Consider the following 20,422-nt stretch of genomic DNA (forward strand, 5'->3'; position numbering starts at 1 on the left):
TGCTAAAGGTATAGAATCACAAACAAAATCATCTTGTTGGTTGAAACATATTCTTTTTTACCAAAAACCACACAATTCAAAGTATATAACATTGGAAACAAGTTGGAATTCCTGAATGTGATCACATATAACAGCTATTTTTATCGAAGGCATCTGCTACCTTATTTTGCAACTATTGATTTGTATCAACTATGGAATGTGCGTATATCCCTATCAAAAATATTACAACTTATACATCTAACTGGACTATTTTAGCCAGGATTATCGATAAGTCCCCGCTAAAGTCCATCAAGAGTGATAACAGCTTTATGTCTATTGACATTAAGGACAAAAATGTAAGTTGTATAATGTATTAGCTTGTACACATATCAAAATAGTATATAAAATGCCACAAAAATACTTCAGGGAGATACAATTCGCGGAAAATTTTGGGGAGTGGCTGCTACCAAATGGGATGACATACTTCAAAAGGGAAACGTACATTTTCATAGACTGTAATAACAACATTCAGGTTTATACATTTTCCAAAGGCTCGGTAAATCTGGCTAATAAGAAATTCAATAATACTCCGCATAATTACGAACTTACCTTTAACATTGACAGTCAAATTGAACAAGCTGATGACATAGGTGACATTGATAACGAGAGAAAGTTGGTTTATTAAATGATTTGTAATGAAAATGTTTAGTTATAATTTTGTAACATTGAGAGAAATAAAATCCACAGCCCGTGAGTCACCCTTTATGGTTGATATTCTTTGCTTTGCAAAATCCATAAGTCCAATATCTATGGTACGTTTTCTATTTTATTATTTCTTTTATGCTTTCAATATTACACTAACAGACTTCGACAAAATTCTCCAAGGAAATGAAAAGAAGAACACTGCATATTGTAGATGATAGTGGATATGAACTAGAAATTACTCTTTGGGGTCAAATGGTAATCATATGTTTTATATTTAACACTTTGCTTAATAGGCTGAATTGGAGCTTCTAGATGATATTCTAGATAAACCGCTTATAGTATCTCAAATAACTATCAAAGAATGGAATGGTGGTAGATATGGTCAAAGTAGTCTAGCATCTGATATAAAGATTGCTAATCAGCAAAATGTTAGAGATAAAGACAAACTATCAAACTTAGAAACGTGGTACCATCAGGTTTGTATAATTAACCCGTAAAACATTTTCCTAGGCTCTCTCCCAAAATGAAATATTTAAGAGCTTAAAATCTCAATCATCTATATCAAATAAGGAGACATATGAATTTTCGAATATAGAAAAAATCAATAGCAAAACTAAGGGGGGCTACACATTCAACTGTAAATTAAGAAGGATCTTTTGGAAAAATAAAGATGGAACTACCCGCCTTTGGTACCAATCTTGCCCTATGTGTTTTAAGAAAGTTATAATTGATGAAGATAGCAATATCTACAGGTGTATAGCGTGTGATGATGCTGTCGTTACTCCAGTCCTGAGATTTTTGTTCACATGTCTATTCATAGATTACAGTGGCCAAATAATATGCAATATATACGGAGAAAATGGAACTAAATTGATTGGAATGACAGAACAGCAACTTGATGCTTTGGACAAGGATAAGCTCAAAAATGCTTTGGACTTCGTGGCTACCCACAAGGACTTTAAAATTAGTGGATTCTACAAGTCTAAAACATACAATGGCGAGGTTAAAAACACGTTCAATGTTACAAACATTGAGCTGGTTAACCATATAGATGAAGCCAATATGCTGCTTGACAAGATGCAAATCACTTATGACTCTGTTCTAAAGTTTTTGGAGATAAAATCTGATGATGGAACCATAGAAAGTGAACCTAAGAGAACTAAGAGTATCGAATGATTCTATACTTTATAGGAATATGGCTTTACGCATACAGTTCTGCTTTCGTTTTTCAACAAAGACCTGATGATATATCACATTACTATCAACAGCAAACATCGGATTAATCAGAAATACCACATAATTGGTTACGATATTGTAACAAATATTTAAAGTATATAGTACACCTGTTTGTGGTTAAATTCGTGTTGTAATCCCATGGTGTAGATTCCTACAGTTATTCTGCATACTATTTGTTTCTCCCAGGTAATGCATATTGTCAGATATATACTATAGTTTCATACATCCATAAAAGGTTGTATCGTAATTTTAGCTAATTTACCAAGAATAACGCAGTTGCAGATATAGAATACGTCCAATTCATACAAAGCGACTTTACTAGGTACGATAAAGCAGAAATTTATGTATCATTATTTTGATATATGTAATTTATACCGCAAACAGTACAGTTTTCAGTGATTCCTATATCCAAGGCGTCATTCTTACTCAAATATCTGTTCTCACGCAAAATGCGAATCTGAGCACAAAATGAAGTTACTATCCCTAATATCCGGAGGAAAGGACGGAATATATGCTATTCTCTCTGCAAAGAGACTCGGCCATGACGTAGTTCTCTTGGGTCATCTAAACCCTCTTGACCCAAATACGCATGAACTTGACAGTTATATGTATCAGACAATTGGACACAATGTAGTTTTAACTATAAGTACCTGTATGGAAATTCCGCTCATAGAGCGTCCTATAGGAGGTATCTTTGGAATTTTTGTTTATACCTCATGCATTAGGCACCCCCAAATCTACGGACACTCTTACGTATCTGCCAACTGATGGCGACGAAGTGGAGGATCTATATGAGCTTGTTAAAGATGCTTTGGTTTGTTAACGTTCATAAAGAATGCTTGTTTCAGGAAATAAACCCAAGTATCGAGGCTGTTCTAACGGGTGCCATAGCTTCTAAATACCAACTAGAAAGGGTAAAAAATGTGTAAGTGTTCCATATAACAGGCTTTATACTTAAATTTTATACTTGAATTCATCAAAACAAACTCATATAGCTGCGATCGTCTCAATTTAAAAACGGTGCAACCTCTCTGGGGAAGAGACCAAGGAGAACTGTTGAGGGACATGGTTGAAGACGGAATGATTGCCATACTCATGAAGGCATGTTGTATGGGTTCGTTAATCCGCTTGTTATCAACAATAACCTCGCAGGCATAAGTGAGAAACACCTAGGAAAAACGATCCGAGAACTGTATCCGGAGTTCATGATGATGGTTAGAGATATACCCTATGAATAAGAGTACAGGAGGCGGAATTCGGTTTCAATGTTTGTGGAGAAGGAGGTGAATATGAGAGCATGGTGTTGGATTGTCCGCTTTATAAGAAGAGAATTAGAGTGTAAGTTTTAATAGCTGGACTAAAACAAGCCTCGCAGAACAGAGCATAAGGTAGTGTACCATTCAAGGGATCCATATGCCCCAACCATATTATATGTACCTGTAAAGTGGGTCACTGAGCCCAAATCATGAGATATGCCCCGAAATCGCGGGGCTATATATTGTCTGGATGCCTTGGGATCCACGGTAAAATCGTACAATGTGTATATGTATTCATTACGATATGACCGATGGTAATAAGTGGATTGTGAGTATACATGGCATGCGGAACGTTAGATCCTGGGAAATTGCGGTCATTCGGCAGCTACGTGTAGGGCATGGGGATTCGGATGGGTGTTTCTCCAAAGACCCAGTAGCTCAGTCTTCATAACCCGGAGACTGCAGCAAAAATATACGAACTATTACCAGCGTTGATGATTCGGCATATTTGTCTCTATAAATGACATAACGCCCTAGACAACTGAGCTGGAAATGATATTTTAATAAATTTCGTGCTATTTACTGACAGCTGCTCCTGTGGACTCTTTTCACGGCATGATTCTAGAATTTCTATTTACTCATCTGAATTAACCCGCTATATGAACATCGGTAGTAGCTATTCGCCAGCTCTCATAGCTAGGCCTGGGCAAGTCCTGTTCTTCTATACTCATTAGAGATGGTTTCCTTGTTGTTGTTTTGGGGTTCGGTTCCGTGACTTTCCTCAACTTGTGGTTCTCCGCTTTCCAGGTCCCTCCGATTCTGTAATGCGATCATCCAGGGCTCTTTACATGTCTGCTCATTTTTTGTATCCATATAGTCCTGATGGTCCTCAACGTGCGGTGGTTGGGATTTGTGTGTCGCCTACCTTGTACACTCGGTCGTCATTTTGTGTTAATTTTGTATATTAGGTGTTAGCATGACATACCACGCTAAATATCCTGTAAACTGAAGTTTTAATTTGTAAAGTTGACATTTTTTATTCCTGGGATGCATAGAATCAAGACTTTATCGGATGCCAAGATTTATATCATCGGTGATGAGGTTTGTTTTGTTTCATCTGTGTTTTATCACTTCACAAGTAATATCAACACTTTGAATACTAATCCTCTCAGGATACTGTCGTTGGATTCTTGTTGGCCGGTGTTGGAGACAAAGATGGCCTAGGAAGAACCAATTATACTATTGTAACATCAAGTACGTAGATATCTTCGTTATCCAAACATACGATATTATTTTATAGAGTTTTCAAAGGCTCAAATAGAGGAGACATTTAAATCGTATGTAGAACGCGAGGATTGCGGGATAATTATAATAAATCAACACATTGCTGAGAAAATTAGACCGCTTTTGGATCTTCACGCTAAACATATTCCAACTGTTCTAGAAATACCAAGCAAGGAACAACCTTACGATGCTAGCAAAGACTCGGTAATGCAAAAAATTAAGGTGTTTTTCGGCGAAAACAACTCCTGACACGATACGGAGCACTAATCAATTTCTGAATAAGCACTAGGCATTCATTGCACAAATTAAACTGCATTACGATTAGAATGTGGATATATATACTATGGAATTTAAGCATCTTGCAGAGTTTCATCAATGACTATAGGATTGAACTGTCGTGTTTCTCTGGCCAATTTAACAAATACAGAATTCTCATCATACGTATGATCATTGTCATCATAAAATTCTTTATCGCCACACCTTTCGGTCCTTACAAATGCAATGCCATCGCCCTCCCGATCATCTATTGGAATAAGCCACAATAATGGGTTCTTTCCAAGGACACATTTTATATTGTCGTATAGGCCATTCGACCATATGGAACGCTCCAACAACATATTGCTGTACGAACGTTTTTCACAGACTTCAATGGTTGTCAGTGCTTCACACATTAGCCATGTGTGAAAGAGCAGAAAACATGTGCAGACAATAGCAAAAATCACGGACAAAACTTCGGAGAGTACTATAAGCATAAGTTCCCCAAATGGCATCTGACACATTGATTTATAAAAGAACTTAAACTTACTATTTGATTGTTTAAAATATGCCTCACAGTAGGATAATAGAGAATTGCGATATATGTAGATAAAACCGATGAATAAAATACAGAAAGAAAGAAATATTTGTGATTATTCCACCCGATACAATTGTTAACCCATGGACAGTGATGATCCATTTTTAATACACAGATTCCACAAACCCTGCAGTGATGTGTTCTGTCCGGTTTGTATTTTGAACACCATTTGCATACCCTCCGAGCTCCAGACTTTTTGGTTTCAAACACCAAGGACGTGTTATCTACATTCTGACCATTGGTTAAACTCCATTCGCTTGTATTTGGAATGGTACCTGGGCTCACCATCATGCAAAGTATGTAGCTCAACAAGAACAACACTAATAAAACATGAGTAATCGCGATTTCCGCAAAAACCTTATCACTTATCGTACCATAGTGACTTAAATCCTGATTTATTTCCGGTTTCAGGTGATAAACGAAAAATAAGCCATATATAGTGCTGAATATGAAAAGGACAAATAGCACAGGAAGGTATCGAAAAACCGAATTCTTACCATGCTCTTCCTCAGGTGTGTATGCGGATCTTAAACAGAACTTTGTATTATTTACAGGGTCCTCCTTTCCAGAGATCAGTGGTTCTGTGTCTTCATCTTCCAGAGAAATAGACTGATTGGGTACATATGGTGTGTAGCTCTCTGTTCTTCTCGTTGGTATACGATATGATTCCTGACGATCACTCTCAGGATCAAATAGATCAGTGTTTAAAATTGGATCCCTGTCGGTATTATCCATATTCTATCATTAAAATTCACCCGGAAATTGTCATTCTAAGTCATATCCAACCTAGACAATCCTAAACCTCCACATGCGTGATATACATCTAATATGGTACATATGTATGTACTTTGGTACAAGTAAAATGCATTTCTAATGGGTAATATTCACAAATTTAGTGTCTAATGAACATTTGAGGCACTTCAATGCATTGTCTAATGTGTAGCACCGCAGTGCATAGTAGTACCCTTTAGGCTTTTGAAAGGTATTCCCTAATCGTGGTCATCAGGTAGTCAAAATTGCCGTGTTCCATTTGATCTCGCCATATAGTAGAAGGTAAATGCATTTCCTGAAGAATACTGAGATTATCCATTGTATCGAACCTTCTGAGCCAAAAAGCAGAATATAGAATACATAGCTGTGATACATCGAATTTTATCACTGAACAACAATGAAAAACAACAAATCATCCTTTCTGTGCTATAAACACCTAGGACAAGTTCCATAGGTGAATTCTGAGATATCTCAACCTAGAATGTGCGCGATAGGACTAGTTTTAGACAAACCTCAAGTTTTTCCAATTGAAGCTCTAGTGGGAGAATTGGAAGCTCATTGTTTTCTGATTTAAACGCCTCTAGAAATCCCTGCTTTGTGTCACTGTAATCCTCAGGAAATTCTATTATGAGTTTTGAGAATATGATATTGATTGCAACATTCATCGTTTTGTTTAAGGACTTGCAAGTGTCGTAATCAACGTTACGAGAGAAGTGTTTGTTGTAACATAAAACAACGTCTTCTCGAAACGAGTTCCTATGGAGACCTTCCAGTAGTTGAACCGCTAGTTCATTAGAAATATCTATTGGACCGATCGAACATATCGATGAAACTTCCTATAACATGCATGATTGGTATAACCTAGTAAAATACATGGAATTGCTTGTTCTTTGTGTGAGTATGCTGCAGAGATAATGCTATATGAGGATCATATGAGCCTGAAGTATCTTTAGAATCATGATGATTTATCTGTAGTTCTACCCTCCTATGGGTTCTACAGAATATATATTTGCCAATAGCCTCAGGTGGTACTATGAACACTTTCCCTGTAGAAATAACATCTGGCGAATATCTGTCAATTGAGTCATAATCAACTCCCACGAGCCTGTATGTAATTGAAATGCTTTATAGCAAACAAACCATTCATACAGTATAATTGGGAATTGCTGAGAATATGGAGAAGCATCCATACATTCCAATGACTCTGAACTCATTGCGGTTCCTATTGAAACATACAAATGAGAAAGTGACCATTACCATGGATAAAAGTTGGATGGGATTCAGGATTAAGAATGGAGATGTGTAAGTTCTCAGACTGTATCTCATGCAAATAAACTCCTCTCACTTCATTTTGATCAATATCAGAAGCGCTAAGAGAGCTTAATTCATCTGATTCCGAAACTTCAGTTATAGATCTTGATATAAAGCTTTCCAAGCTATACGAATACGAAAGATTAACATCGCGATATTCTTGTTCATCCTTCTCTTGTAGAACATCAGTATCACGCTTCCATATTGGATTAATGTGATCTTTTATGTCTAAGCGACTCATATACTGAAATTATATGTCTAACATGAAAATAATAGCAAACTTACAGTATCTGATTGAAGCTTAGATTGTAAAGGAGCGATAGTTCCGGGAAACCTGGGCCCATTCTTCTAAATTATCATTCATATAGATAATGCTATAGGATTAAACGCACCTTTTGCGTATAACCAGCTGTTCTTTTAGCTTCTATAAAAGATAGAACTGAATCCATGGTATTATCTCAAGCTTTACACGGATGTGTGCATAAATTAGATCAAATATAAAATATTCATCTTTAAATGTGTATAAAGTATCCAAAATGCTACATATCTAGATGCGATTTACGCAAACCAGCAAGCACTGGGTTTTAGGAAGAAAATATTGATCTGCATCTAAAATAACAATTTCACTGTTTTATTAAAGGACATTCTACTGCCGATGTAGAAATACAATTCACCATCTCTAAGATCAAAGACACCTCCACATATCTTTATGATATCCATTTTTATACCTGATACCCAGAACTAATTGGCATAAACATTGCAATCGTTCAAACCAAATATGTAAATAAGTGTATTTTGTATAACCAATTAACAAGTAATAATTGCTTCTAGCTATAGAATCCCAGAATCCTAACTTCCACCTATGCATCAGTTTTTAGCGATTTGACAAAATCTGTTCTGTCTGTTTTCTTCAATGTATGTACAACGTGACGTAATTCTTCTAGGCACTTAGAAATTGAAAGACTCTGGAAAGATATGGAATAATGAATGTATATACGTTACCTCTTTTAATTCTTTGTCACCCTCTACAGATTTTGTCACTACATAAAAGCATTTTTGGTTCTTCTTGTCCTTATTAGCACTTTGTCCAACTTCAAATCCGGATAATTTGCTGGCATTTCCACCCTTTTTTTCGAAGGAATGTGGATGGTAATCCAAAAGAAAACTCAGCTATATAAATTTACATAAAATTAGGTTGAAACATACGAATACACCGGCTTGGGATTCCAATGGTATCTTAGTACCCATTTCGGAATCGTCTAGCAAGGTATTAAGCAGAGAGCGAAGAGTTCCGAAATTTCTGACAGCAATACCACCTGAATGTTTATCATTTATAATATAAACTACTTTACCTAGTTCAAGTGGAGCTGACATAGAAGCTGATTTAAGTCTCTGCAAATCTTTGGATCGAGAATTTAGGCTACCAAGAGTCATTGCCTAGGAACGAAAGATTAAACCACTCAATAAACAAACGGATATCATATTTTTGTAATGCGATTCGTCATTTATTAAATCGATTTTGAGTGTCTCCCCATCGATAACTGGGTTGATATCTTTAACTGCATTCAGATCATCAAAAGTTTTGGAGAACCATGCATAGCAAGCTCCATCCGTAATGGCTGATATATATCTGACCTTAACCTACAAAATTATATTACAATCAATAATTAAGAACCTTTCCTGCGTCTTGTATGGATTGCTTCACAGTGTGCCATTCAGTAACACTGGATGGAATATTAGTTACAATTACAAGGGGGCCTGCCAAATGAAAAGTTTCTGGAGTCTCTCCAAATTTTTTCTTCTTAGCAAACAACTTCTTTCCAACATATTCTGGAAGGGGATTGTCGAGCTTAACATAGCAAGTTCCATCATGATCGAAGATGCTGAGATTATAGTCATTCTCCGAAACGACCTTCTTAAGATCATCTTCCGTGGCCTTTACCTCTAACATTCTCTTCGAGCTCAAAATATACTTAATATCAAGAGAATTCTGGATATGTGTATAATCAATCTATGAATTAAAATCTACCTCTACGCCAGTCTTGGCCGAATCCTCACTAAATTTTGTATGAAAGAATTCATCTCTTGCCAAATTATCATTGGAAAAGTAATAGGCTAGTTGACGACTAATAAAACTCAAACGTTGCTCAGGGGTTGATTTGCTTGCAACAATAACGAACTCGTCATTGGTAAGACGATCCTTTTTAAGTAAATCATCAACTATGGAATGATCATCACTGACAGAATCATCAACTAAACGGCGCTTCGGATGATCAGCTGAATAAAAATCTAAAATAGAAGAGGAATCATACCTGAATCACCATCAGCTTGACGTTTGGCGTTATTGTTGACCATTTGTTGAACACAAGTATAAACAGGTTGTTAGAATGGTATATATGTTAAAGTATAACGCAGGTATAACTGTTTCTATGAATAAGGCGAGTGCCCACTATATTCACTGTATACGGAGAATCCCGTCGGTAGAACTGTGTTCCGTCAGTATTTACTTATTTTTGGAAGGTTTATATTTTATTTAACTCTTTTTCAGCAGTTATTGTTTTCTAGTATGGATATTCCCCTAGTTTGATGGCAATGCTTCGAAATAGTGCTGCCTATCACACTCTATAATATAATGAAGCTTAACATATCTTCAGACGACATAAATTTGTTGGTGTATCGTTACTTGATTGAAAATGGGTTAGCGGAGTTCATATACATGCCTACTTCGTTTATAGCTCATTCATTCCTTCTACAGATACTGTCATACGGCGTTTTCATTCAACAAGGAAGCTTCGATTGCCAACAACCCTTACTATGTCAACCACGCTGATAAGATTCCTCCAAATGCCTTGGTATCCTTTATGCAGAAGGCCATGATTTACATCTATCTGGAGTATCACACTGATGACATAACTGGGGAACAGATTGTATGTGATGAGCCCTTTTCATTTTTCAGGAAGCATAACTGTTTCAGAAAGATTGGTCAAGCTCATGGCCTGCCTCTAGCACACACTACCAACGTGTCAAGAGAACGTACTGTAGCTGAAAATGCAAGTGGGTCTCCTGAGGCAGACAACTATGGTGATAAATCAACTTACGACGCTTCTTCCAAGGGTATTTCTGGTGATAACGTCTCTAATGAGGAGAGAGAGAACCAGGCTATGGATACTTCGGACGCTGCTAAACCGGCCGAGTTTACTCGCGAAGAAGCTCTTGAAGACGCTAAGAGTAATGCTACACAATTTAATCATCCAATATTTGTTGGTCCACCTCAAAGACGTTTGGCTGATAAATGGCAGTTGTTCGGATACTTCAAGTTGCTTGAATACTCTGCTCCTAATTTGGCAGCGGTCGCTTCTTTCAATCCTGTAATTCCAGGCTACATTCTCAAGAGTGTCGAGAATGGCCCTCCGAGTTTATATAAGTTTATTCCCAACAACAAGACATCAATTTGTGAGATGGTTGTGCCAACGGCAAAGCTGAAGTCTAACGAAACTGAAATGGGAATAGGAACCTGTGTCCAATGGAGACCTGATGGACGCTTGATATGTACTGGTCATTCGAATGGATACATAAACCTGTGGACTATTGATGGTGTCCTAACCCACTCAAAGAGTATTTTTGATTCCGCAATTACGGCTGTTGGATTTTCTGGTGGTAAGCTCTTCTGGCAAAATGACGAACTACCGAACACGTTTTCTGTAGCATTTGGTTCTGCCCACGGAGATGTCCGTATCTATACAGTTGACAGTGACACATTTGTATTGGTCGACCAATATAATCACCCCAACTGTGTAACAGAAATCGAATGGAAGAATGACTCTATACTTGCTTCCGTAAGCACGGGTGGTACTCTGATTGTGTTTGATACCAAAACCAAGACGAACTTGACCCTACCAATTTCAATAGTAAACAATGCTCCATTCATGTCGTGGGATGTATTCGGGAAATATCTGGCTATAGTAGATGATACAAGCGTCCTTAAAGTTTACAAATCCCAGGGAGATGGAATTCAAGGAGAAATATCGCATTTGAGAGGACACACTGCACATATAATAGATGCATCGTGGTATCGCAATTTTATAGAAAAGACAGCATGTAGGATATGTACCATAGGTATGGACAAGCAGCTCATCATTTGGGATGTAGCAACTGAGTCCTCTATAATGTCTTTGACTCTTGACCAAATGCCAACGACGGTCTCAATAAACCCTACGGATGCTTTCTTGGCAATAGGATCTTACGGAAACAGTGTAAAGGTTTATACTCTCCCAAACCTTACACTCGCATGCTCCTTCTACGATCAGACAGTGGTAACAAACGTAAGTTGGTCACCGGATCTGCAACACGTTATGTATAACGTGTACAATCTACAAAGATCCATAATAATACCGGTAAATACGTTGACTCCGTATCAATCTGATTGAACGATAAGTCGTTATTTATCACGGGGCTACACACCTGTATGGAGATATTCAATATCTCGCTGCCAATCAAGGTATAATGTGTTATAAATTGGATGTGTACTTGCTATGTAGTCATCTGTGTTATGATCCCTGAGCACAGTCGTATTATTGTTCATGACTGTGTATGGGGCCGTATATACTTCATTTGGGATGTCGGTGATATCTCTGCCTAAGGCGTTTTTTAGTATCTTTACTTCTCCCGTTTTGCGTTACTGTGTACTTGTTCCTGCAAGTTTTAGCTTTGCACTGAATTCAGCCCGGATTTGTGTGCCATTCTGGGAGCTGCAATGAACGCCTCTATCTTCTGTGATCGTGCATAATCTGCCATAGAACGATAAATATTTTCTTTTAATGTAGTTGTGGTTAATGATGTGTACTAGTAAATCCTTTATATGTCTGATTTGTACCATATAGTTGCTGAAATGGCGTTCTTACTACCGTCAGACGCTTTCCGTGCCTCTAAATCTCATAACGATATATATGCTGGGGATTCCACGAAATGTGTGGACCACAAATTCTTAGGTGCGAACATGTACGATGTGTCTACCCCTGTTTGTGACACTAAACTCCCTGATGATGTTGCTACGGATGAATACGGCAAAGAACTCTCAAAGATAAATGAATCTATAATACAGGGAGGTAAATCACCAAAGGCAATCTGTATAGAAGACTTAGATTGTGATAACACAGTGAGCGGAATTTGTGAGGATGGATCAAAGTCTCCAACTAGCACGTCTGTGCAACGTTTGCTTCGTTTACGGCGTGACATTTCTTCCTCTACTGTTCCTAATCTGGTTTCCGAGTTTTCTTTGGATGAAAGTGTGGAGCTGCCAACAAGCTCTGTGCTAGGTGGTGATTCTGGCTACAAATTCCCGAGTACATTTACTCCTGTTAAAGCTTCCAAAGCTATAAAGATTGAACCGGACAACCAAGCTAGCATTCAAAGGGATGCAGATGGACCATGTTTGAACATTAGTGATGACGAAACCAAGAATCCTATACTGGCTAGTTCGGTTAGAAGAGTTCGGAACACTCCCTCGGACACAGCCGACATTCGTAGGTCACTAAAGATTTTGGGAAGTTCACGCTGTTGGACTGATCGTTATACAGGTGATGACAGTGTAGGAAATTGTGGATTATCTGATGATGATTTGTATGCAACTCAGAGTCCAATTCGTAGTTTGGGTAGTCTGATTGGGACCCAGTCTAGTGCTTCTGACTTTGCTTCGATGACTCCTCGTTCTATAGATCGCAATTTCACACCTTTGAGCACTCCAAGACGTTCGGTAGGCTCTACAAAGAGGCTTTTGTCGCGTGAGGACTCTTTGAGGCCTAAGCAGCCCATTCATGATACGTTGGATCGTTTTTCCGATATCAGTATTTTAGAAATTTGCAAGCTTCCGACTAATCCCATGGTATTCGTTACTCTTCCGAAAGATATCATGGCTAATATGAAATTGGATGATAACCTGGAGATTCTCTACAGACATTTGAAAAATATGTGTACAATAATTCGCCGTTCATCCATGAGAAATGGCTACCCCTACTTCAAAATAGTTCAGGTGCTGGTTCAGCGCGTATCTAGGAGGATGTTTAATATGGACCATTTGCGGCAAATTGCTTGGGCGGCTCCTAATTTGATTAGCATAAAGTGGGTTACGATTGGAGACTCTATACGTCGTGACTACGTCTCCGAATATAATGAATCGCGTGGAGATGTTGTTTACGATCTTCATATTAGACTCTTGAGACCGGATGGAAGCAACTGTGCCAACACTGAGGATTATGAGAATCTTTGCTTCCGATTTAAGACGATTCTATATGTGTGGATGGCAAAGTGGAAGATGGAAAGAGATCATCTGAATGACAAAACTGAAATATCCATGCCTATGGTGCAACTACCGGAAAAACCTACTAATTCTGCCTATAGCACACCTGTAAGAACTCCTAGGCTATATATGGAGAGTCCGAAGCCTATGTTATCAAAGAGCTCCGTGAGACGCCTCGGTTTGGTTGACAGTCTGAGGACTCCTGTATCCTCAATGAGGCTTTTTGGTAATGAATCAATTGTCAATCCTGATTCCGCTGGTAGCTCTAGCAAGAGAATGAGGAAGATGGAAATAATGTCACCCGTGTCTACGGATTTACTTGACACCCCGGGCATGCGCAGAATCAAGGAAAATGCTGAAAGACTAGCATCAATCAAGGTTAAATCTGAAGTTAATCAGGAAAACGATTTGAAGTACTGGATAGATATGCGTTGGTTTATAAACATTCTAGTGGCAATATCCATTGATGATACAAACTCATCCGTCATGAGGTTGGAGTTTTTGGTCGATTTCATAGTGAAATATGGTTCACGAAAGGTGACTCAAGGTATTTATAAATGCATAATAATACATCCACTTACAGAACAAGTTGATCGATGGACAACTACACTTTCTGAGATCGCCCCCAATCTATTAAGCAAAAAGGTTTCAAAATTTGAAGATTATTCAACTATACTCACAATCAATTCCTCATCGTCCTTCGCTCCAGCTCTGGAGTATATCAACCGCAAAATTAACACACTCAAGTCCTAGCTCTTCCACCCTTCACATTCTCAATGTCAGATACTGCACTCACTTTTACCGATTTTGTTTTTATAGTTATTCGGTCTATCATTATGTTTACTGATTCTAGATAAAGTATACATTGATTATTTTCCTTCTTGTAGTTGGTAATTTTACCCTTTATCTTTATTGGAGGTTTCCGCTTCTTGGAGAACTGCAGCTTTTCTATGACTTTGATCGTCTCATATAATGCCTATGGAATATATATCAAATGGTACATCTGCCAAATATACCTGTTTGTAAAAATCTATAGTTTCGTAGAAACTACGAGATGTAATGATATTTTTTGTAATAAGATCCTGCAAAGTGTGTTGCAGTGAAACTCCACAATGTAATCGTAAATGTGATTTATCATGAATAGGTGTCCAAGTAGACAATGTGCATCCTCTTTTAATACAACTTAGAGGTAAAGTATAAAACTTCTGCCTCTTGTATGCTTCTCCTTTCGATGACAAGCATTCTTTTGAGTGTGTAGCCTTTGGTGGAGGTATATGACCTACATCAAAACACGAAGATAGCCCGGCCTCAAATCCAAAATAGATCTTGTTCATAATGTCCCAGATCCATGTCTATATTGCGAGTAATATCCTTCATTGTATAAATTATCTTTAGACAACTATAAATGATACTAATTCATGTAGGTAAAAGTTCTCAGGGTAGGAATCCGACGACACTCTTTGATTTGCCTTACCAACAAACCCGTTTGTTGGTAAGGCAAATCAAAGAGTGTCGTCACAAAGTATAAATGTGTCTATCAAAGTTGGATATTTACCTCAATCCTACTTTAATATTCCTAATTAATACCTCCAACACACAACTACTGAAAATACACAAAATAATGTAGACTCAAATGTGTATGCACAAAATACGGTACCTAACTCATCCCCTATATGACAAAGCTTGCTCACAAAAAGTCATTCTAACAGTTTTAGTGGTAAAATCTCTAATATGATCGCCTACTCTGAAGAATCCTGTTGCAGAAGCGCAGAAACATCTAATTACGGTCCACACGTAGACACGAACAACCATAAGATTAAAAGAGAACATACCAGGTACAAAATTGTTCTATATGAGAAAGGGGTATTAGCCAAAAGCAATCGCAAACTCCTCCAGCGTATTTCATTGCTGGATCTAAGTGGAGATGTAACTTTAAACTCAAAAGGGGAAAGTAATCATATACAAGGGCCATCAAAACATATAATCAACTCAAATAGAGAAAATACATTCCAAAAATCGCAAGGACAAGAAAAAATCTCCATAAACGCACAAATAGGAAGAGGTTCCTTCAAGAGAAAAATCTCTGATATCAAACCGGATGATTCGGATAATCATACCTCTACTGACAACTTTAACGTTTGGGGGAAGTTATCTGGAGCTCTAAATAGTATTTGCGATTTCCATAAGGATGATAATGAAAACAAAACCCATTGCGATATTTACCTGACTATCGGCGGATATATTCTTCGTGGTAAACCAGCAAATACTCGTGATGGTGAACACTTACTGATAATGAGAAAAGTACCAAATCATTGTAGTTGCTTGTGCTCATGTAGGAATCATATAGAAGTTCCTGATCATACTACACATCCCTCATACTATGAAATATGTGGAATTATAAACAAAAAGGTCGACTTTAAGGAACGTCCTTCCGTTGTGTACCAAACTCTAGACGATTCTTTACCTGATGAAGCTTACTTGTATCCATCAAAAAATTCACAATCTAAATGGATAATTCTTACAGTTACTGATGAATTGCTAAACGATATTATAGATGAGAACGCGTACTTTAAGGAAGTCAGGAGTCATAAAGGGAAAAATGAAGTAAAAAAGGTTGTTCTATGTGCCCGTAACGAGACTTTCTACATAGAAAAGATGGAGCTGGGTGGTACAATTTTGTTGGTAGCCTCCGCAGATACAAATTTTGAAAGAAAGGACAGAAAAAATCTGTTAACAATTGTTGGATCCTGTAAATATATGTACAATTTAATAAGGGCTACTCCTATATTTGATAGCCTCCCAAAAGACCAACTTACTTCAACATCTTTGATGACGGACAAGACCGCAATTTCTGATTCACAAATAATGCAATTTCTTTTGAATAAATATGAGGAGTCACCTTGCTATTACATATACCAAACGGATAATAAGATTAGATATATGGGTGAGCATTTCTTTGGAGAGGTTGCGATAAGATTGTTGCAAATCATTCCGATTTATTTCACAAAAAATCCTCAACATAAAAAGGCGCTAACCGAACTTACGGTTGGATATTTTTGGAATATAGTAAACGAATATTCAGATATATTTGAATTTATCGAATCGGAATTGATGAACATTCCTACAATCCTACAGTTACTGACGCGAATATGTGATTTTGACGAACAATTTGACCTTAAGGAATATGTAAGTGTAATGAAAGATGAAACTCAATTATTAAATCTAACTGCGAAACTCAATTTATTTAAGATTCAGAAGTTGATTACATGGTGTATCACAACTGCAAGCCATGATACTGGTGTAAATTTTATTGATATGGTATTTCATATTGATAACATTATTTTCAACGATTCTCTTCCTGGCTACATATTTGACGAACTTTTAAAATATCTCATGGAATACAATTGTAAGGATAATAGTACCCTAGATTATATTAACTGCGTCAAATTTTATTACGAAAACACGACATTTAGTGACCTTACCGAAAAGATACATTCCTATTGCGGTATAGAATCAATTGATGACAGATTGGGGACACTATATGATAAGAGTGGTCCAGAATTATTTAAAATAAATCGAATTATCAGTTCTAAAGTTCCTAATTTGGAAAAAATTCCATGCCTTGACTATGACATATTCAAAGGTAATACGAGGGGACTAGCGCAGCTCAGGTTTAACTACTCTATGAATTCACTATTATCAGTGTGTCGTTCCCCGCTTTCAATACACATTTCCTGTTTGGCAAACAAATTAGTAACAGCAATAGAACCCAATGGGTGCTTACTAAGAATATGCCAAACTCAAGAAGATGAAGATTTAAGGGATTCGTTATCAGCATTATTCAAAGTGAGGGATGTATGGCATCTAGAAGATCTGGAGTGTAAGTTAAAACGGTTTTTTAAGGAGAAAACAGCAATAGACGCGATAACAGGGGCACCTAATCATTATGCCAGATTGTGGATAAAATCGGAAAAAAATAATAAAAACACCGAAAGAAATAAAGATAGTTCGATATGGGAGAAAGATTCGGAATCTAAAAAGCAAATAGAAGAGGAATCATATATGATAATCAACTGGAATGTACCATTACTCTAACGTTTCATCAGCTTGACGTTTGGCGTTATTGTTGACCATTTGTTGAACACAAGTATAAACAGGTTGTTAGAATGGTATATATGTTAAAGTATAACGCAGGTATAACTGTTTCTATGAATAAGGCGAGTGCCCACTATATTCACTGTATACGGAGAATCCCGTCGGTAGAACTGTGTTCCGTCAGTATTTACTTATTTTTGGAAGGTTTATATTTTATTTAACTCTTTTTCAGCAGTTATTGTTTTCTAGTATGGATATTCCCCTAGTTTGATGGCAATGCTTCGAAATAGTGCTGCCTATCACACTCTATAATATAATGAAGCTTAACATATCTTCAGACGACATAAATTTGTTGGTGTATCGTTACTTGATTGAAAATGGGTTAGCGGAGTTCATATACATGCCTACTTCGTTTATAGCTCATTCATTCCTTCTACAGATACTGTCATACGGCGTTTTCATTCAACAAGGAAGCTTCGATTGCCAACAACCCTTACTATGTCAACCACGCTGATAAGATTCCTCCAAATGCCTTGGTATCCTTTATGCAGAAGGCCATGATTTACATCTATCTGGAGTATCACACTGATGACATAACTGGGGAACAGATTGTATGTGATGAGCCCTTTTCATTTTTCAGGAAGCATAACTGTTTCAGAAAGATTGGTCAAGCTCATGGCCTGCCTCTAGCACACACTACCAACGTGTCAAGAGAACGTACTGTAGCTGAAAATGCAAGTGGGTCTCCTGAGGCAGACAACTATGGTGATAAATCAACTTACGACGCTTCTTCCAAGGGTATTTCTGGTGATAACGTCTCTAATGAGGAGAGAGAGAACCAGGCTATGGATACTTCGGACGCTGCTAAACCGGCCGAGTTTACTCGCGAAGAAGCTCTTGAAGACGCTAAGAGTAATGCTACACAATTTAATCATCCAATATTTGTTGGTCCACCTCAAAGACGTTTGGCTGATAAATGGCAGTTGTTCGGATACTTCAAGTTGCTTGAATACTCTGCTCCTAATTTGGCAGCGGTCGCTTCTTTCAATCCTGTAATTCCAGGCTACATTCTCAAGAGTGTCGAGAATGGCCCTCCGAGTTTATATAAGTTTATTCCCAACAACAAGACATCAATTTGTGAGATGGTTGTGCCAACGGCAAAGCTGAAGTCTAACGAAACTGAAATGGGAATAGGAACCTGTGTCCAATGGAGACCTGATGGACGCTTGATATGTACTGGTCATTCGAATGGATACATAAACCTGTGGACTATTGATGGTGTCATAACCCACTCAAAGAGTATTTTTGATTCCGCAATTACGGCTGTTGGATTTTCTGGTGGTAAGCTCTTCTGGCAAAATGACGAACTACCGAACACGTTTTCTGTAGCATTTGGTTCTGCCCACGGAGATGTCCGTATCTATACAGTTGACAGTGACACATTTGTATTGGTCGACCAATATAATCACCCCAACTGTGTAACAGAAATCGAATGGAAGAATGACTCTATACTTGCTTCCGTAAGCACGGGTGGTACTCTGATTGTGTTTGATACCAAAACCAAGACGAACTTGACCCTACCAATTTCAATAGTAAACAATGCTCCATTCATGTCGTGGGATGTATTCGGGAAATATCTGGCTATAGTAGATGATACAAGCGTCCTTAAAGTTTACAAATCCCAGGGAGATGGAATTCAAGGAGAAATATCGCATTTGAGAGGACACACTGCACATATAATAGATGCATCGTGGTATCGCAATTTTATAGAAAAGACAGCATGTAGGATATGTACCATAGGTATGGACAAGCAGCTCATCATTTGGGATGTAGCAACTGAGTCCTCTATAATGTCTTTGACTCTTGACCAAATGCCAACGACGGTCTCAATAAACCCTACGGATGCTTTCTTGGCAATAGGATCTTACGGAAACAGTGTAAAGGTTTATACTCTCCCAAACCTTACACTCGCATGCTCCTTCTACGATCAGACAGTGGTAACAAACGTAAGTTGGTCACCGGATCTGCAACACGTTATGTATAACGTGTACAATCTACAAAGATCCATAATAATACCGGTAAATACGTTGACTCCGTATCAATCTGATTGAACGATAAGTCGTTATTTATCACGGGGCTACACACCTGTATGGAGATATTCAATATCTCGCTGCCAATCAAGGTATAATGTGTTATAAATTGGATGTGTACTGGCTATGTAGTCATCTGTGTTATGATCCCTGAGCACAGTCGTATTATTGTTCATGACTGTGTATGGGGCCGTATATACTTCATTTGGGATGTCGGTGATATCTCTGCCTAAGGCGTTTTTTAGTATCTTTACTTCTCCCGTTTTGCGTTACTGTGTACTTGTTCCTGCAAGTTTTAGCTTTGCACTGAATTCAGCCCGGATTTGTGTGCCATTCTGGGAGCTGCAATGAACGCCTCTATCTTCTGTGATCGTGCATAATCTGCCATAGAACGATAAATATTTTCTTTTAATGTAGTTGTGGTTAATGATGTGTACTAGTAAATCCTTTATATGTCTGATTTGTACCATATAGTTGCTGAAATGGCGTTCTTACTACCGTCAGACGCTTTCCGTGCCTCTAAATCTCATAACGATATATATGCTGG

At 37.7% G+C, this 20,422-nt stretch overlaps 10 protein-coding genes across 10 annotated transcripts; 7 read left to right on the forward strand and 3 right to left on the reverse strand.

Annotated features, from left to right (window-relative positions):
- Positions 1-191: 191 nt before the first annotated feature.
- BEWA_021780 (hypothetical protein) lies at positions 192-1,860 on the forward strand (the record flags this gene model as incomplete). Its single annotated transcript, XM_004828939.1, has 7 exons — positions 192-335; positions 406-477; positions 512-651; positions 689-791; positions 844-939; positions 978-1,160; positions 1,195-1,860. 7 exons carry the CDS (start codon positions 192-194, stop codon positions 1,858-1,860), a joined length of 1,404 nt encoding a protein of 467 aa, XP_004828996.1.
- Positions 1,861-2,178: 318 nt separating this feature from the next.
- On the forward strand, positions 2,179-3,389 carry BEWA_021790 (hypothetical protein; the record flags this gene model as incomplete). The annotated part of the gene is made up of 8 exons (XM_004828940.1): positions 2,179-2,242; positions 2,310-2,608; positions 2,646-2,734; positions 2,769-2,845; positions 2,916-3,034; positions 3,073-3,134; positions 3,167-3,258; positions 3,296-3,389. The coding sequence occupies exons 2-8, from the start codon at positions 2,389-2,391 to the stop codon at positions 3,387-3,389; spliced, it is 753 nt and encodes a 250-aa protein (XP_004828997.1). The 5' UTR covers positions 2,179-2,242; positions 2,310-2,388.
- Positions 3,390-4,119: 730 nt separating this feature from the next.
- Positions 4,120-4,785, forward strand: BEWA_021800 (vacuolar ATP synthase subunit f, putative). The gene is made up of 3 exons (XM_004828941.1): positions 4,120-4,277; positions 4,349-4,430; positions 4,477-4,785. Exons 1-3 carry the CDS (start codon positions 4,224-4,226, stop codon positions 4,707-4,709), a joined length of 369 nt encoding a protein of 122 aa, XP_004828998.1. The 5' UTR covers positions 4,120-4,223; the 3' UTR covers positions 4,710-4,785.
- A 25-nt stretch (positions 4,786-4,810) lies between these two features.
- On the reverse strand, positions 4,811-6,214 carry BEWA_021810 (zinc finger protein DHHC domain containing protein; the record flags this gene model as incomplete). The annotated part of the gene is made up of 2 exons (XM_004828942.1): positions 5,266-6,214; positions 4,811-5,230 (listed from the first exon to the last, which is right to left on the reverse strand). Exons 1-2 carry the CDS (start codon positions 6,046-6,048, stop codon positions 4,811-4,813), a joined length of 1,203 nt encoding a protein of 400 aa, XP_004828999.1. The 5' UTR covers positions 6,049-6,214.
- Positions 6,215-6,223: 9 nt separating this feature from the next.
- BEWA_021820 (hypothetical protein) lies at positions 6,224-7,844 on the reverse strand (the record flags this gene model as incomplete). The annotated part of the gene is made up of 8 exons (XM_004828943.1): positions 6,224-6,379; positions 6,414-6,560; positions 6,597-6,920; positions 6,958-7,189; positions 7,225-7,306; positions 7,342-7,639; positions 7,681-7,743; positions 7,788-7,844. 8 exons carry the CDS (start codon positions 7,842-7,844, stop codon positions 6,281-6,283), a joined length of 1,302 nt encoding a protein of 433 aa, XP_004829000.1. The 3' UTR covers positions 6,224-6,280.
- A 348-nt stretch (positions 7,845-8,192) lies between these two features.
- Positions 8,193-9,826, reverse strand: BEWA_021830 (hypothetical protein). Its single transcript, XM_004828944.1, has 8 exons — positions 9,708-9,826; positions 9,425-9,672; positions 9,071-9,385; positions 8,869-9,036; positions 8,748-8,832; positions 8,602-8,711; positions 8,398-8,565; positions 8,193-8,360 (listed from the first exon to the last, which is right to left on the reverse strand). The coding sequence occupies exons 1-8, from the start codon at positions 9,748-9,750 to the stop codon at positions 8,256-8,258; spliced, it is 1,242 nt and encodes a 413-aa protein (XP_004829001.1). The 5' UTR covers positions 9,751-9,826; the 3' UTR covers positions 8,193-8,255.
- Positions 9,827-10,027: 201 nt separating this feature from the next.
- BEWA_021840 (hypothetical protein) lies at positions 10,028-11,822 on the forward strand (the record flags this gene model as incomplete). The annotated part of the gene is made up of 2 exons (XM_004828945.1): positions 10,028-10,092; positions 10,151-11,822. The coding sequence occupies 2 exons, from the start codon at positions 10,028-10,030 to the stop codon at positions 11,820-11,822; spliced, it is 1,737 nt and encodes a 578-aa protein (XP_004829002.1).
- A 569-nt stretch (positions 11,823-12,391) lies between these two features.
- Positions 12,392-14,443, forward strand: BEWA_021850 (DNA replication factor CDT1 like family member protein; the record flags this gene model as incomplete). The annotated part of the gene is made up of 2 exons (XM_004828946.1): positions 12,392-14,237; positions 14,274-14,443. 2 exons carry the CDS (start codon positions 12,392-12,394, stop codon positions 14,441-14,443), a joined length of 2,016 nt encoding a protein of 671 aa, XP_004829003.1.
- A 978-nt stretch (positions 14,444-15,421) lies between these two features.
- Positions 15,422-17,785, forward strand: BEWA_021860 (hypothetical protein; the record flags this gene model as incomplete). Its single annotated transcript, XM_004828947.1, has 1 exon — positions 15,422-17,785. One exon carries the CDS (start codon positions 15,422-15,424, stop codon positions 17,783-17,785), a length of 2,364 nt encoding a protein of 787 aa, XP_004829004.1.
- A 316-nt stretch (positions 17,786-18,101) lies between these two features.
- BEWA_021870 (hypothetical protein) lies at positions 18,102-19,896 on the forward strand (the record flags this gene model as incomplete). Its single annotated transcript, XM_004828948.1, has 2 exons — positions 18,102-18,166; positions 18,225-19,896. 2 exons carry the CDS (start codon positions 18,102-18,104, stop codon positions 19,894-19,896), a joined length of 1,737 nt encoding a protein of 578 aa, XP_004829005.1.
- Positions 19,897-20,422: the final 526 nt, after the last annotated feature.

Source organism: Theileria equi, chromosome 1, assembly GCF_000342415.1.
Source record: "Theileria equi strain WA chromosome 1, complete sequence".
Lineage (NCBI taxonomy): Eukaryota > Apicomplexa > Aconoidasida > Piroplasmida > Theileriidae > Theileria > Theileria equi.

Coding starts and splice junctions, on each gene's coding strand:
- BEWA_021800 (XM_004828941.1), top strand. CDS start 4,224: ATGCATAGAATCAAGACTTTATCGGATGCCAAGATTTATATCATCGGT. Junction 4,278..4,348: donor TTTATATCATCGGTGATGAG/GTTTGTTTTGTT, acceptor TAATCCTCTCAG/GATACTGTCGTTGGATTCTT. Junction 4,431..4,476: donor TTATACTATTGTAACATCAA/GTACGTAGATAT, acceptor ATTATTTTATAG/AGTTTTCAAAGGCTCAAATA.
- BEWA_021830 (XM_004828944.1), bottom strand. CDS start 9,750: ATGGTCAACAATAACGCCAAACGTCAAGCTGATGGTGATTCAG. Junction 9,673..9,707: donor TCAAGCTGATGGTGATTCAG/GTATGATTCCTC, acceptor ATTTTTATTCAG/CTGATCATCCGAAGCGCCGT. Junction 9,037..9,070: donor CCATACAAGACGCAGGAAAG/GTTCTTAATTAT, acceptor ATAATTTTGTAG/GTTAAGGTCAGATATATATC.